The sequence below is a fragment of the Bidens hawaiensis genome, unplaced genomic scaffold, assembly GCF_021521415.1.
Source record: "Bidens hawaiensis isolate Kalapana, Puna unplaced genomic scaffold, B.hawaiensis_p1.1 tig00009824_1, whole genome shotgun sequence".
NCBI classification, from domain to species: Eukaryota; Viridiplantae; Streptophyta; class Magnoliopsida; order Asterales; family Asteraceae; genus Bidens; species Bidens hawaiensis.
In genome coordinates, this window is record NW_027491734.1 from 770251 (window position 1) to 785268 (window position 15018).

Genomic DNA, 15018 nt, shown 5'->3' on the forward strand with positions numbered 1-15018 from the left:
CTAATATACGCTAAGAAACCTCCACGGTCCACTTGCGGTTCCAATCCTGCAAATCACAAAAGAAGTTTATACACAAAGACTTTGTTATAATAATTTATGATCAAAACATTACCTCCAAACACCAGCCAACGCTCGTAAACTCATGAAAATTGATAATGCAACCCATATGCCCACAAACCCGTAATATGAAGATAGTAACCACAAGCACACGACACTTGCTAAAGCTACCAAAACCTTAAAAAACAAATTAATATTTTAATTTATTTACATACGTGGAAATGAAAAAACTCAAGAAGTAGTGAGCTGGCCATTGAGAAGGCGGAGTAACGAAAATCAGACGCGCCATAATGAATCCCGTCAAAGACAAATGCCAACGAATTTATCGGTTGAGTTGCTGCAACAAACTACCAAGCCAAATTTCTTTAGATATAAGTTTAAAAATCACAAATTCAAGGAAAATTAATAAAAGAAAAAAGGATGGAGAAATAGATACCGGGATGCCTAAACTCAAAATTTGCAAAACTTTAATGTCTTTTGTGAACACCCTCGATGAAAAAGTTAACCCTACACCAACAATAAGTGACAGAACGAGTCCCAGAGCCAAACTTAGCTGCAGAAAGTGAGAATTAAAGCACATTTACCATAAAAAGGTCAAAGTCAAAGTGAAAGTCAAACTCACATGAAGTAGACGACCAGCAGTTGCCTTGGCATTCTCATAATCTTGTCTTGCAAATGCCTGCACGAATTGCCTGCATAAATGACACCAGATCACATCTCTATCGATCTTTGACTAATAAGTCAAATCGGTGAATTTCACTTTTGGAATTTGTTACGATAAACTATATAACATACTACATAGGGAAACATTTTTCATGCAAAAATTATCAAAGGAACTCAAAATTACAGAATTTGACGAATGCAAAGTTTGACATCAAAAGTCAATGATGTCGTTACCTGGCCCGCTACAGCTAAACCATCAGTGAGCAAGGAGGCTGCTAACCAAACCTGCAGGCAAATTTGGAAGGCGGCCATTTGGGTCGATCCTAGCCGGGCCGACAATGATGTCGCCAGTGTGACACAAAACGTGGCGGCAATCACTCTCACCAGTAAAAGAAATCCTGAATCAACAAATGTACGTATTTTTAATCAAACAAATATACGTATTTTAAAAGACAAAATGTACGTATTTTTAATCGAACAAATGGGATCACCAAAGTTTGACTTTAAAAGTCAATTAATAATGGTTACCATTTTTCAAAAACCGACCAAGCTGTAAATCCTTGATATTAGGTGGCAAAAGGTCAACTAGTTGTATTAACTTCCGTAGGAGTATGACCGAGATCAAGTACCTTCAAATGCGGTATGTAAGTAATTAAAACGAGAGCACATAAATAATGCAAAATCATTTAATTAACTATAACTATAAAGCTTACTGGGAGAAAACATGAGCAATGGCTGCACCCGTGACCCTCATCTTGAATACAAATATCAATATCGGGTCCAAAATGATATTCACAACGTCCCCGATCACTAAATGCAAAAACGGCGTTACTTCATTTATGTAACATATCAAAATTGAAGAATCATGATTCATTTGTCACATGAATATTGCAATGTTTTGTTGTCAATGTTTCCCATGATCAGACTTTGGCTATTTTACTCGATTCGGATTATGCCCTACGTCTAATAGGTCAAACTAAAAAATTACTTAAAAGGAAGCCGGTTAAACAGGTAGAAAGTGACCTGAAAGTCTAATTTTAACGCATGAAACCCCTTAAATCATGCTATTCAACATCACAGATTATGACTGAAATAATATACGTCTAACATGTCAAATGGGTCATATTAACAAAATATATAAAGTTCAGAGTCGCCCTAAAGCGCAATTTTAATGCATAAAACATTTTAACGTCATGTTGTTCAAAATAATAGATTATGAATAAAATAACATAACTTCCATAATCATGTTTGACTTACTAATTAGTTATATAAAGTTAGCTATTTTGGACAAGGGTGTTTTGGTCAACACAACACGTTTTTACCGACTACCAAACTTGTTACTTGTGTGACATCTGACCCGATCCGACCCGACCCAGGTACCCGTTTCTCCGATCCGATCTCTTTCTTTTATGATTTAATATTTATTTATACTTATACTTTACTTTTAATAATAATAATATATTTTCCTTCCCGCCTCTTCCTCTCTTTTCCTTCCCGCCTCTTCCTCTCTTTTCCTTCCCGCCGTCCCGTCCCTCTTCCTTCTTCCTCTTTTCTTTCCGCCTTCTTTTCTCTCTTGTCGCCGTCCCGCCCTTAAGCCTTGAACCCCCCCTTCTCTTATTTTTGTGTCCTTTGTTTCTTCCCGCCTAAGGTTGTCTGCGCAGCTCCACGCGCCAGACTCCTTACAAGGAAGCCTGCGCGAAGACCTGTTGTTCCTGCGTTACGCGAGGCGAACGGTTCTCGCAGCGCGCTAAGAATTGTAGTTCTTCTCGCAGCGCGCTAAGAACGGTAGTTCTTCCCGCGACGCGCTAAGAATTGTAGTTCTTCCCGCGGCGCGCTAAGGATATTAGTTCTTCCCGCGGCGCGCTAAGGTTTGCTCTGTCAGCCTTCGCCCTCGCGCGTGCGCTCGAGCCTTCTCGCGCTAAACCCTTTGAGTTTCCTTCTGTTTAATCTAGCCGTTTGCTTTTGTGTTGTCTATTCTTCTGTGCTGTTGACCTGACCTGTCTTATGTCTGAAAAGTTACTTTCGGCGTAGCATGCGCGCCAACCCCATTGGTTGACAGAAAAAGTGACTGACATTATCTTTGGAGATCTGCTTTTCCATGCTTGACCAGTACCTTTATCTGACCCGCCCATGCTTTTACTGTTCCCTGTCAGCTTTTCCTTGTCCCCTGCAGCTGCCATATCTTTTGATATCTTTTGCTTTTGGAATCTTTTGCTTTTTAAGATCTTTTCCCCTTTTCTAGGGATTGTGTTCCCTAGGGTTTCTCTATAAATAATAATCTTATTTTCTTTCTAACACATCACACACAAACACTTAATTTAACCTCCTCCTTGCTCTCTCTGCCGCCTCCCTCTCTGCCTCCGTCTTCCTCCCTGTTCTGCCCTGCTTTTCCGGTAATATATATTATATATAATAATTTACTTATTAATTATGCTAACTTATAATCAAGACTTAAATCAAATCATTAAAACAATAATCTTTAATTATAGGTTAACTTGTGCTTGTTTAAAGTTGGTTCTTGCTTTATCTTTCACCGCACCGTTTATCAAGTGAGTAATCTCGTACCTAATCCCTTTTTGCTTTTAATGTTTTGGGATGTTCATGTGTTCATACAAACTTAGAGTCTTAAACTTGTTTATGAACTTTAGTCGCGCAGTATCCCATGTGTTGAGGACGTTTACTTGGCTGTTTATTTGTATGTGTGTATCATTAACCGCTTTGTTCGGCCTATTCCGAAGTTTTCATGGATCCATTAGATGAACACGGGAGACCTATCGTTTACGGTTTTCTTTGTTTACACTTGCACAGATGTTTTCTCGTTTTTGTGCTCATTTGGGAGCACGGATTGAACTATGAACTATGAGCTATGATCTATTTAGGCTTGATCACAATCTGATTACACCCTTGTTAAACACCAGACATACACGTGTTGCGCGCAGATTTATTGTTATCTATGTATTGTATTAAACATGATTTCTCACCAACACGCAAGTGTTTGACGTTTTATTTTAACACATGTTCAGGTTTGCTGTAGCTACACTTGGAGCTTGTGGTCACGTAGGACGTTTTTACTTTTGGACCTAGATTAAAATGTATCAAGACAAGTTATTATTGTTCGAATATTTTGCCTTATAATATATTGAATTATGTTGCTTTATGTTATCTTGTGTTTACTTTGCGCGTGCGCGAATGAATGTATTTATTAAATATTGACACCCAAATAGTGTCACGAGTAATGAAACAATATGTGGCGCCCCGATGTATAATCCGCCTTTGGTCGGGGTGTTACAGATTGGTATCAGAGCTACGTGACTTTAGGATAGGTGGTTAGACGTAACGGCCTAGAATACCTAAGAGTCCCTTCTCGCGCATGAGAGAAATCTCATGTTTGCGCGCTTATTGTTAATTACTCGTTTATAAATATGCTCGCGCTTGCGCAGTATATGATTTTATGATTTATTTCGCGATATTTCGATTTTTGTTGAATTTCGATTTTTTTTTTTTTTTTTATTATTTTTCTTACATATTCGTTTGTTGGATTTGAAAATCCGAAAAGTCATGGTGACACATGAATAGTTGATTTTCAATTTCCATTTACGATTATGTTCTGAGGTTGGAGACTTGAAAAGTCATGGTGATACATGAATTGTCAACCTCCAATACTCATTTTCTTGTATATTTTATATTGAGGATTGAAAAGTCATGGTGATACATGAATCGTCAATCTCCAATACTCGTTTGCTCGTATATTTTAAATTGGGAATTCGGAAAGTCATGGTGATACATGAATTGTCGATTCTTGATTCGAATTTGTTACCTTTATTAAGTCTGCATTTAGGGTCATTTATTTTACTTTAACTTTTGACAGTAACTGACTCCGTGAAACCAAGCTTTTCGAGGTTATACTTTGCGTTAAAACCAAGATATTAACAAAAATTAAAACTTTTATAGAATGCCTCCGCTATCTCGCCGCCATCAGAGGAGAGAAGCCTCGCGCAGACGTTCGCTGCAACGTTCCCAGGAAATGGCCGCCGCAATAGCCCAAGCTTTGAGCCAAAACAATGCTAACACCTCTGGTTACAACATTAAGTCCTTTAATGCGGGTAACCCTCCGAAATTCACAGGTCTTGAAGGAGCCACCGTGATGCTCCAATGGCTCGAGAAGATTGAAAACACTTTCCTCCACACCCAATGCCCCTCAGACAGACGAACCCTATATGCTTCCAGTGTCCTGGAATCTAGAGCGCTTACATGGTGGAATGGAGTAGCTCATGCGCGTGGCGCAGAAGCTGCTTCTAGCATGCCCTGGGAGGAATTCAAAGAAATTCTGACGCGAGAATTCTGCCCTCCCAACGAAGTTAAGCGCCTGGAAGAAGAATTTTGGAATCTTAAGCAGTACAGTGGCGAAGCGCGCGAGTACGCGACGCGTTTCCATGAACTAAGCCTGCTTGTCCCTCACCTTGTTACCCCTTCCCGCCGAGCCATCGAGAAATTCCTTGGGGGTCTCCCCATGGAAATTCAAGATTCTGTATGGGCCAGAAACCCAGCAACCCTCTCTGACGCCATTGAGTTGGCCGCTGTGCTCAGCGACAACCATGTCAGAGCAGGAACCCTGTTCCTGCGGGGAGCTGAGAAGACTAAACCCACCAAGACTGCCCCTGAACCAACAGAAACCAAACCCGAACCCTCAAACCGTAACAACCTCAAGCGCAGGCGCAAAGCCTATGCGCTTACCAACCCGCCCATTGTCCAGCAATCCACCTACCAACCTCCAGTTTACACGCCTAACCCACTATCAGCCTACCCAACTCCCCCTATAGTCCACAACTATGCCTTAACCAATCCCGCACTCCCTGCCCCGCCAACTAAGAAACCTTACACAGGAAACCAACCCTTTTGCCCAACCTGTAGACTTCACCACCCAACTCAAACCCCGTGTCGACAATGTAACCGATGTGGCCGTGTTGGTCACTCAGCCGAATACTGTAGAGTCCCTCCCGCCAATCCTATTGCGCCAATACCACCAGTCTACCCGCAGAACCCACAACCAACCTACCAAAACCCACGACCCAGATCGTGCTTTAACTGCGGTGATCCCAGTCATTTCCGGAACGCGTGCCCGAGACTACAAGTTCAGATTACGCAAGCGAATCCGGTGAACCAGATTTCAAACCAAGTGACGCGCGGACGAGCTTTTAACATAACCGCGCACCAAGCGCAAGCGAATAATGACGTAGTTAATGGTACATTTTTGCTTAACGGATTTTATGCTTCTGTACTTTTTGATACTGGCGCCGATCGAAGTTTTATTTCTCGCGCGTTTGAGCAGAAGCTTGCGCGACCGCGCAGCGATTTAAAAGAAAAATTTTCAGTTGAATTGGCTAATGGCGAAACTGTTTTAATTAACTCAGTGATTAAAGATTGCACGCTTAACCTTAACGAAAACGATTTTCTGATCGACCTCATCCCTATGCCTCTTGGAAGCTTTGATGTTATTATTGGTATGGACTGGCTCTCAAAGAATCGCGCCGAAGTTATTTGCGCCAAGAAGATGATTCGCATACCTCGAGAAAATGGTGATCTTCACATCTACGGCGAAAAACCCTCCAGTGGTCTTAAGCTTATGTCTTGCGCCGAAGCCCAAAGACTCATGCGGAAGAAGTGTATTGCATTTTTAGCCCATGTGGTTAAACCCGATGAAGGAAAGAAGAAGCTTCGCGATATCCCTGTTGTGCGTGATTTCCCTGAAGTTTTTCCTGATGATCTTCCTGGTATCCCTCCCGCTCGTGAAGTCGAGTTCCGTATTGATCTTGTCCCTGGTGCTTCCCCCGTAGCTAAATCTCCTTACCGTCTTGCGCCCGCTGAGATGCAAGAATTGGCAAGTCAACTTCAAGAGTTGACAGCTAAAGGATTCATTCGCCCTAGCTCTTCGCCCTGGGGTGCTCCGGTGTTGTTCGTTAAAAAGAAAGATGGATCGTTTCGCATGTGTATTGATTACCGCGAGTTGAACAAACTCACCATTAAGAACCGGTATCCCTTACCGCGTATTGACGACCTCTTTGATCAACTCCAAGGTGCCTCTTGTTTCTCCAAGATCGATCTCCGTTCTGGCTATCACCAGTTGCGCATCCGCGATGAAGATGTTCCGAAGACTGCTTTTCGAACTCGTTATGGCCATTTTGAATTCTTGGTCATGTCCTTCGGTTTAACCAACGCACCCGCCGTTTTCATGGATCTAATGAATCGGGTGTGTAGGCCTTTCTTGGATAAATTCGTGATTGTGTTTATCGATGACGTTCTGATTTATTCTAAGACCAAGGCCGAGCATGAGCAACATCTTCGGTTGGTATTGCAAAAGCTTAGAGCCGAGCAGCTCTTTGCCAAGCTCTCCAAGTGTGAATTCTGGTCGGATGAAGTACAGTTTCTTGGCCATGTTGTTAACAAGATGGGTATTCATGTCGACCCATCCAAAATTGAAGCAATCAAGAACTGGATTACGCCATCCACTCCTACCGAAATCCGTTCCTTTCTGGGCTTAGCTGGTTACTACCGGCGATTTATTTCGAACTTCTCAAAGATCGCATTGCCTTTAACAGCTCTAACGCACAAAGGTAAACCGTATATTTGGGGCTCGAAGCAAGAAGAAGCCCTTCTGACGCTCAAGCGTTTGTTGTGTGAAGCTCCTGTTCTTGCGCTACCTGAGGGTAATGAAGATTTTGTCGTGTATTGCGATGCATCCAACCAAGGTCTCGGTTGTGTTCTTATGCAACGAGGCAAGGTTATCGCTTACGCATCAAGGCAACTCAAGGTTCATGAAAAGAATTATACAACTCACGACCTCGAACTAGGCGCAGTTGTTTTTGCCTTGAAGATCTGGAGACACTACCTTTATGGTACCAAGTGTATCCTCTACACTGACCATAAAAGCCTTCAGCATATCTTTGATCAGAAGGAACTTAACATGAGGCAACGCCGATGGAACGAACTCATCAGCGATTACGATTGTGAGATCCGGTATCATCCTGGTAAGGCTAATGTGGTAGCTGATGCGCTCAGCCGTAAACCCTGCCAGCTTAACTGTATCTTGCCGCGCACGCAGCTTCACTTTGCGCCGATCCAAAGCATCCTTGAATCGCGCATTCGTGACGCGCAGCGCGCATCCATCAGCAATGGTAACCTTCGCGCCGAGTTAGCGTGTGGCGCGGAAGCGCATTTTGTGCCCAATCTGAGTGGAATTCTCTGCTATCTCAATCGCATCTGGATTCCCTTTGATGAGAATCTTCGCGCTGATATCTTGAGTGAAGCGCATAAATCTCGGTATTCTATTCATCCCGGCGCTGATAAGATGTACAAGGATTTGCGCATTACTTATTGGTGGCCCGGTATGAAGAAGGATATTGCTGTGTTCGTAGCTAGATGCCTGACTTGTTCTAAAGTAAAAGCTGAACACCAACGCCCATCTGGTTTGCTCGAACAACCAGAAGTTCCTACGTGGAAATGGGAAGGTATAGCGATGGATTTCATTACCAAGTTACCTTTGACAGCAAGCAAACATGATAGCATTTGGGTAATTGTGGATCGTTTGACTAAGTCTGCTCACTTTCTGCCCATTCGTGAAAACTACCGTGTTGAGCAACTTGCGCAGCTTTATGTCAAGGAAATTATCTGCCGCCATGGTACTCCTTTGAGCATCATATCCGATCGCGATGGCCGTTTTATATCTCGCTTTTGGAAATCTCTCCAATCTGCGCTAGGAACTCGCTTGGACATGAGTACTGCATATCATCCTCAGACTGACGGACAGTCTGAGCGAACTATTCAAACTCTTGAGGATATGCTCCGATCTTGTGTTCTTGATTTTGGAGGTAATTGGGATTCGCACCTGCCTTTGATCGAGTTCTCTTATAATAACAGCTATCATTCCAGTATTGGTATGGCCCCATTTGAAGCACTTTACGGTCGTAAGTGCCGCTCCCCGATTTGTTGGAGCGAAGTGGGTGAAGCTCAAATCACAGGACCCGAACTTGTTCAAGAGACAACCGATAAAATCGCCAAGATCCGTGATCATCTGCTGACTGCTAGAAGCCGACAGAAGAGTTACGCAGATCGCAGGCGAAAGCCTCTCGAATTTCAAGTTGGTGATCTTGTTCTCCTCAAAGTGTCGCCTTGGAAAGGTGTTGTCCGCTTTGGGAAGAAAGGTAAGCTTGCTCCTCGTTATGTTGGTCCATTCAAGATTCTCGCGCGTGTGGGAAAAGTTGCCTACAGACTTGACCTACCGCCCGCGCTCAGCAATGTACATCCAACGTTCCATATATCCAATCTCAAGAAGTGTTTAGCCGACGAGAACCTTCACATCCCACTTGATGAAGTTCAAGTTGACGAATCCATGCATTTCGTTGAGAAGCCTGTTGAGATTATGGATCGCGAGGTAAAGCAAACCAAGCGCAGTCGCATCCCTATCGTGAAAGTTCGCTGGGAGTCCAAGCGCGGAGCCGAGTTTACATGGGAAAGGGAAGATCAGATGAAGATCAAGTACCCGCACCTGTTCTCTGCGCAACCTACTTCGAGATAAATTTCGGGACGAAATTTCTTAAAGTAGGGGAGACTGTGACATCTGACCCGATCCGACCCGACCCAGGTACCCGTTTCTCCGATCCGATCTCTTTCTTTTATGATTTAATATTTATTTATACTTATACTTTACTTTTAATAATAATAATATATTTTCCTTCCCGCCTCTTCCTCTCTTTTCCTTCCCGCCTCTTCCTCTCTTTTCCTTCCCGCCGTCCCGTCCCTCTTCCTTCTTCCTCTTTTCTTTCCGCCTTCTTTTCTCTCTTGTCGCCGTCCCGCCCTTAAGCCTTGAACCCCCCCTTCTCTTATTTTTGTGTCCTTTGTTTCTTCCCGCCTAAGGTTGTCTGCGCAGCTCCACGCGCCAGACTCCTTACAAGGAAGCCTGCGCGAAGACCTGTTGTTCCTGCGTTACGCGAGGCGAACGGTTCTCGCAGCGCGCTAAGAATTGTAGTTCTTCTCGCAGCGCGCTAAGAACGGTAGTTCTTCCCGCGACGCGCTAAGAATTGTAGTTCTTCCCGCGGCGCGCTAAGGATATTAGTTCTTCCCGCGGCGCGCTAAGGTTTGCTCTGTCAGCCTTCGCCCTCGCGCGTGCGCTCGAGCCTTCTCGCGCTAAACCCTTTGAGTTTCCTTCTGTTTAATCTAGCCGTTTGCTTTTGTGTTGTCTATTCTTCTGTGCTGTTGACCTGACCTGTCTTATGTCTGAAAAGTTACTTTCGGCGTAGCATGCGCGCCAACCCCATTGGTTGACAGAAAAAGTGACTGACATTATCTTTGGAGATCTGCTTTTCCATGCTTGACCAGTACCTTTATCTGACCCGCCCATGCTTTTACTGTTCCCTGTCAGCTTTTCCTTGTCCCCTGCAGCTGCCATATCTTTTGATATCTTTTGCTTTTGGAATCTTTTGCTTTTTAAGATCTTTTCCCCTTTTCTAGGGATTGTGTTCCCTAGGGTTTCTCTATAAATAATAATCTTATTTTCTTTCTAACACATCACACACAAACACTTAATTTAACCTCCTCCTTGCTCTCTCTGCCGCCTCCCTCTCTGCCTCCGTCTTCCTCCCTGTTCTGCCCTGCTTTTCCGGTAATATATATTATATATAATAATTTACTTATTAATTATGCTAACTTATAATCAAGACTTAAATCAAATCATTAAAACAATAATCTTTAATTATAGGTTAACTTGTGCTTGTTTAAAGTTGGTTCTTGCTTTATCTTTCACCGCACCGTTTATCAAATGAGTAATCTCGTACCTAATCCCTTTTTGCTTTTAATGTTTTGGGATGTTCATGTGTTCATACAAACTTAGAGTCTTAAACTTGTTTATGAACTTTAGTCGCGCAGTATCCCATGTGTTGAGGACGTTTACTTGGCTGTTTATTTGTATGTGTGTATCATTAACCGCTTTGTTCGGCCTATTCCGAAGTTTTCATGGATCCATTAGATGAACACGGGAGACCTATCGTTTACGGTTTTCTTTGTTTACACTTGCACAGATGTTTTCTCGTTTTTGTGCTCATTTGGGAGCACGGATTGAACTATGAACTATGAGCTATGATCTATTTAGGCTTGATCACAATCTGATTACACCCTTGTTAAACACCAGACATACACGTGTTGCGCGCAGATTTATTGTTATCTATGTATTGTATTAAACATGATTTCTCACCAACACGCAAGTGTTTGACGTTTTATTTTAACACATGTTCAGGTTTGCTGTAGCTACACTTGGAGCTTGTGGTCACGTAGGACGTTTTTACTTTTGGACCTAGATTAAAATGTATCAAGACAAGTTATTATTGTTCGAATATTTTGCCTTATAATATATTGAATTATGTTGCTTTATGTTATCTTGTGTTTACTTTGCGCGTGCGCGAATGAATGCATTTATTAAATATTGACACCCAAATAGTGTCACGAGTAATGAAACAATATGTGGCGCCCCGATGTATAATCCGCCTTTGGTCGGGGTGTTACAACTTGACCCGCTCATTTTCCCACCTTTAGCAAAACTATTAGTACATAATATAAGAAACACATACGAATTGCATACAACGGTGTTTTTGTATCCTTAAACCCTCTAAAAACTCCTTGCATAGCCAATGACAAAAGGACAGCTGGCGCACCAAGGGACCGTAAGGTCAAATATTTGTAGGCTGGGCTTAACATTGGAGAATCCTAAGCCATAAATAATAAATTACATTAGCTAATCAATAACATCATAAAGAAGCAATTAGGTAACTTTGACTTTAAAATTAAAACATACGCAAAACTTACAGATTTTATGCCCATATAATATAACAATGGTTTTGCAGACACAATGAGCAAAAAAGCTTGAATTAGACCAAGCACTGCACCTATCAACAAAGCCGAAGAAGCCGATGACACATGTCTTCTCTTGTGTTCCCCTCGGTCAACATTAGTCAACATCTTGTTCATATTTTCTGGTCAAATCCAATATCAATTTAAGTAACATGAAATTTCAAAAGTCAAATCACTTGACAAACAAAGTCAAACTAAACATATCATACCATGCTTTGGTAGCAATAACATTTTCTCATTATTTAAACTCGACCTCGGTTTTAACTCAATATCATCAACAATTGAATTTATACTCGTGGCACTATCTTCTTCGGCTACAAAAGACGTCGTGACACTAACGAGTGGAAACATAGCAATCTTTGATGCTTGATTAAAAATAGCTATAGCAACCCCAACCGCAGCAAGCTCCACCGGTCCTATAACATTCCAAAACATTAACATCTTACTACGAACCAAATCAATATATTAAACATAGTAACCACAATTATCAACCTAAATGACCAATAAAGGCAGTGTCAATCAAAGAAGCAATAGGGTCTGCCATTAAACCCAATGTCGCAGAGACCGCGATCTTCGCAATTTCCAAATTCAACTCATCCTTGCTAAAAACACTCCTAAAACACAAAATTTTCATATTTGATCATAAAATTCAAAATTCATAAAACCCCAGTTTAAAAATCCAAACTTTTTGTTCCAAGAATTATTACCTTGTGTCATTGAACAAAACCCACAAAGGAATCTTCTTGAATTTTTTCCATAGATACGCAACAGCATCTGCTACCATAATTTGCTCAAAAAGATATAAAATTTGAACACAAAAAGAAGTAAAGATTGTGTATTGAAGTTATGAAAGATCATTAATAAGAGAAGTAACTTAAAGTATGAGGAAAAAGATGCATATATAAACCCTTCCTTGGTTAAGTACAGGCCTGAGGTTGCTTTATTTTATTGTTTTAAATTGGAAAAAACGGTTGAGCCTGGGCGGGGTGATTTGTATATTTTTATTTGATTTGGGGTGTGTGGTGGCATGTCATCATCAAAACTAATTTTCGATTTTTGTCCATGAATAAGTCTAGAAACGATTCTTGGATCGTGGTTTGACTGTTTGAGTCATGTTAAAAAAAGAAAATTTGATTTAAATAATCCAAATTATGGACAGAAAAGGGTAAAAAACTCGTCGGGTCGTCAAACCAAAATGGATTGGGTGACAAACTAGACAATGAGAGAGTGTCGCCAGAGGGACAAGGGACGTACACAGGGTCGCACGATCATCTAGTGCATGAGGTGAATAAAATCGTTATAGGCCGCAAATGAGAAATTGCAGAAAAATTTAACTGGCTGAAAGATCATTTAATACTTTTAAATTTTTCTATTTTAATTTTTTTGGTTTGAATTTTCGTATTTTATTTTTCAGATTTTCAATCATCTAATCCTTTTAATTTTAATGAAATGTCAATTTTAATTACATTAGATTGTTTAATTTAATTTATTTTTATTATAACAAATTATAGGTACTTGTTTGTAGTACTACTAGCTATTTTATGATTTGTGGGTATGTAAAGATAGAAATGAGATAATAGTGTAGAATTGATTAATGCATGAGTAGTACATTGCCCTTCCCCATAAAATAAGCCAACCAATATGAACTATGAAGCATTGAATAGTCACAAATATCATAGTAAGATATCCTTATATCTGAATATCATATTCAAGTAGAAAAATAATATAATTCCAACAAAGATGTAAATGCATTCGTAAGTACAAACTTATATGAAATTAATTCATGAATATATGAAGCATTAAATAGTCAAAGATATCATAGTACAATATCATTACATGTGAGTACCATATAAATTGATCACTAGCTAGTATTGAATGTAGAGTACCCCGTGAAGCTTTAAAAATTACAATGGGGATGCATGTTTTCAAGTGTTATATGAGTATATATATATAGATAGATTTATGATGAAATGGCTTTTGAGTGTAGCTCAGGATATTAAGAAAAGTTGCTATAACCGCTGTTGTTCATGGTTTAGTCGAAAGATTGAATAATTCATATTTTTTTATTTTCAACCCACGTACTTGTTCTAATTGTTCTAGACTGCAAGGTTTCTAATTTCATGTTTAGGAAGCTAGTAATCTTATTTGCAAGAGATGAAACTAAGTTTACAAACATTAAAAACTACGCAGCTTTTGTTAAGAAGATCTAAATATGTATGAATATAAACTAGTTCTAAACTCAAGTTACAATCACGTACAATAGGTTCTGTGTTTGAAGATCACCATTGCATTCATTATTTAATTAAATATATTATATGCAACTAAAAGTAAAACTACTCACTTTATAAACAAATAAAAAACTTTGGATATCAAAATTAAAGAAGCATTTCAATAATATATTTTAATATAATTGATAAAATGAAAAACACTTTGGAGTTTCTTATCATGACTTGTTGCTACGATGTTACAAATATAACATCATCAAATATTTCACTGAGCACGAACTTTTCGAGTAATATAACGTGCTTTTTCAGCGGGCGCGCATTTGAATGCTCTAAATTTAAGTCATCTTTGTTTTATAGGAACATGATGAAAGTTACATTTTCAATTACTTCTACTTTAATATGATGTAAAGTTAGATATATTTATATTTTTTTAATGCATAATAACATAAACAAACTTAAAACATATCGTAGGGAAAATTGCTGCTTAGTAAAAACCGCATATTTGTGAGGACATACAGAATATTTTCATAAGAAGTATGTTTCACGATGAGTTTGATGATAAAAAACGTTTTTTCTTTAAATCGAGGTTATATTTGAGAGTAACTTTCGGTATTTGTGAGTAACTTTCTCACTAGCAAGGGAGCATTGAGTACGTAGTGGGGAAAGCTAGCGTGTCATTTTTCATTTAGAATAGAATTGATGGATGAAATCACATTCAAATTTGAGACTGCTGACCAGTATAAATTTATCAATTGGAATTAATCTCGACTAATATGTGAAATGTGTGATAAAAAACTGTACTAAACATGCGAATCAAATAATATTACCATATACACAAGTGATGTAATTATGTAAAGTTGTTTCGTATGTAAATTAGTTGTTTTATTTGCAATGTTTTGTATCTAGTGTAATCGTGTAAATACTTGTATATATAATTACACTATTTAATTCTCATATTAAGCATCAAATTTAATTTCTATTTGATCATGTCACGTTTATCACATCTAGCACGTTTATAACAATACTATTCAAATAGTAATAATAATGATTAATGAGATATTTCTGAAACGCGTACATCTTTTATCACACATTGGAAATCAATCATATACGTTGTTTGCAACTTTGCATTATTGCACTGCTAAAGCTGAAACCTCCAATCATTCATCACAACACAGCA

The 15018-nt window shown here is 39.8% G+C and overlaps 1 protein-coding gene across 1 annotated transcript; it reads right to left on the minus strand.

Moving 5' to 3' along the window:
* Positions 1–12450, minus strand: LOC143533630 (protein DETOXIFICATION 42-like). The gene is made up of 13 exons (XM_077028344.1): positions 12324–12450; positions 12109–12230; positions 11826–12032; positions 11572–11738; positions 11337–11472; positions 1434–1530; positions 1249–1349; positions 931–1118; positions 680–736; positions 494–610; positions 309–404; positions 113–234; positions 1–46 (listed from the first exon to the last, which is right to left on the minus strand). The coding sequence occupies exons 1-13, from the start codon at positions 12398–12400 to the stop codon at positions 1–3; spliced, it is 1533 nt and encodes a 510-aa protein (XP_076884459.1). The 5' UTR covers positions 12401–12450.
* Between the last annotated feature and the right edge of the window lie 2568 nt (positions 12451–15018).

Bases quoted from the DNA above. Each gene is read 5' to 3' on its own strand.
- LOC143533630 (XM_077028344.1), bottom strand. From the start codon at position 12,400: ATGGTAGCAGATGCTGTTGCGTATCTATGGAAAAAATTCAAGAAGATT. The intron at 737-930 runs GTCAAACTTTGC...CAATTCGTGCAG, and splicing joins CGACATCATTGACTTTTGAT to GCATTTGCAAGACAAGATTA. The intron at 405-493 runs GTATCTATTTCT...TTGGCTTGGTAG, and splicing joins TTTTGAGTTTAGGCATCCCG to TTTGTTGCAGCAACTCAACC.